Here is a 1726-nt window from a genome sequence, read left to right on the forward strand (position 1 = left end):
CTGCCATGAACATCCTTTCCCTGCCAGAAACAGCCCAGGATCACCTGCTGCGCTCGTACTTCTCTGAGGAAGGTGAGAACATCGGGGGAGGCGGGAGGGATGGTGACAGGGACCCTGTGGGCCTCTGCCTGGGCACCGGCAGGGCTTGGAGACCTCCTGTCCCACTGCCCACCTCTGCCCATCCCACCCCACTGTGCCTGGTAGGGCTGGAGTACAACCTTGTCCGGCTCCCTATGGCCAGCTGCGACTTCTCCCTTCATGCCTACACCTACGATGACGTTCCCTTCGACTACGAGCTCACCCACTTCAGCCTGCGAGATGAAGACACGAAGCTGAAGGCGAGTGGTGAAACATTGGAAGAGGCTGCCCAGGGAAGTGGTTGAGTCACCATCCCTGGAAGTATTTAAAAGACGAGTAGATGAGGCACTTAAGGACATGGTTTAGTGGGCATGGGGGTGTTGGGTTGACGGTTGGACTCGATGATCTTAGAGGTCTTTTCCAACCTCAATGATTCTATGATTCTATGAGCGGTGGGAGGGAGCAGGGCCTCAGCTCAGGTGGTCCCTCTGCCTGCTCCTGCAGATTCCCCTCCTGCACCGAGCCTTGGCCATGAGCAAGCAGCCGCTGTCGCTGTATGCAAGCCCCTGGACCTCCCCGACCTGGATGAAGACCAGCGAGTCCTTCGTGGGGAAGGGCACGCTGAAGGGGCAGGCAGGGGACAAGTACCACAAGACCTGGGCCAACTACTTTGTACGGTAAGGAGCACCTGGAGCGAGGGGACAGGGGAGATACTCAGGGGATCCTCAGTGGTGGTGCTGGAGAGACCCCATGGCTCACCCTTCTCCCCTGCGCCCAGGTTCCTGGATGAATACGCCAAGTACAACCTGACCTTCTGGGCGGTGACGGCAGAGAACGAGCCCTCGGCTGGGCTGATCAACAACTACCCCTTCCAGTGCCTGGGCTTCACAGCCGAGCAGCAGCGGGACTTCATCGCGTGGGACCTGGGCCCCGCGCTGGCCAACAGCTCCCACCGCCACATCCAGCTCATCATCCTGGACGACAACCGGCTCCACCTCCCGCATTGGGCCAAAGTGGTGAGTGCGGCATGGGATCCGCCAGCACGGCGAGCCAGGGCAGAGCCCCAGTCCCACTGGTGCAGCACGTCTCCGTGGAGGGCTCGTCCACTCCATCCTGCAGCACGAGTGCTGGGGCGCTGGCTCTCTGCCCTGTGATACCCGGTGATGGCCGGCTTTTCTCCCTGCCAGGTCCTGGAGGATGAAAAGGCAGCTCGCTACGTCCACGGCATTGGGATCCACTGGTATCTGGATTTCATTGGTCCCATACAGGACACGGTGGTGCCAACTCACGAGCTCTTCCCTGACTATTTCATCCTGGCCACGGAGGCGTGCATCGGGGCCCATTTCTGGGAGAGGGACGTGATCCTGGGCTGCTGGGATCGGGGGAACCAGTATAGCCACAGCATCCTGACGGTGAGGCCGCCGTGTTGCCCTGCACGGCAGGCCCTGGAGAGGGCTGCCGGTACGCTCCCTCTCCCGTCGGCACCCTGCTCCTTGGGCAGACGTCTGGGCTGTCCTGTTGCAGAACCTGAACCACTTTGTGGCCGGCTGGACCGATGGGTTCGGGCCCCCCGACACACTCTCAGCTGCCCGGGCTCCAGCTCCATGGTTGCAGTAAGTTGAGGGCTCCCAGCGTGTGGGGTGTGGGG

The 1726-nt window shown here is 61.6% G+C and overlaps 1 protein-coding gene across 1 annotated transcript in view; it reads left to right on the plus strand.

Moving 5' to 3' along the window:
* Positions 1-5: 5 nt before the first annotated feature.
* The window catches only part of GBA (glucosylceramidase beta), a 3758-nt gene continuing 2037 nt past the window's right edge, over positions 6-1726 (plus strand). Inside the window, exons 1-5 of the mRNA XM_009274456.1 lie at positions 6-72; positions 205-338; positions 583-755; positions 857-1094; positions 1266-1490. Of these exons, the coding sequence (XP_009272731.1) occupies positions 6-72; positions 205-338; positions 583-755; positions 857-1094; positions 1266-1490 (837 nt within the window). The remainder of the gene's footprint in view (positions 73-204; positions 339-582; positions 756-856; positions 1095-1265; positions 1491-1726) is intronic.

Source organism: Aptenodytes forsteri, unplaced genomic scaffold (genome assembly GCF_000699145.1).
Source record: "Aptenodytes forsteri isolate BGI_AS27 unplaced genomic scaffold, ASM69914v1 Scaffold624, whole genome shotgun sequence".
NCBI classification, from domain to species: domain Eukaryota; kingdom Metazoa; phylum Chordata; class Aves; order Sphenisciformes; family Spheniscidae; genus Aptenodytes; species Aptenodytes forsteri.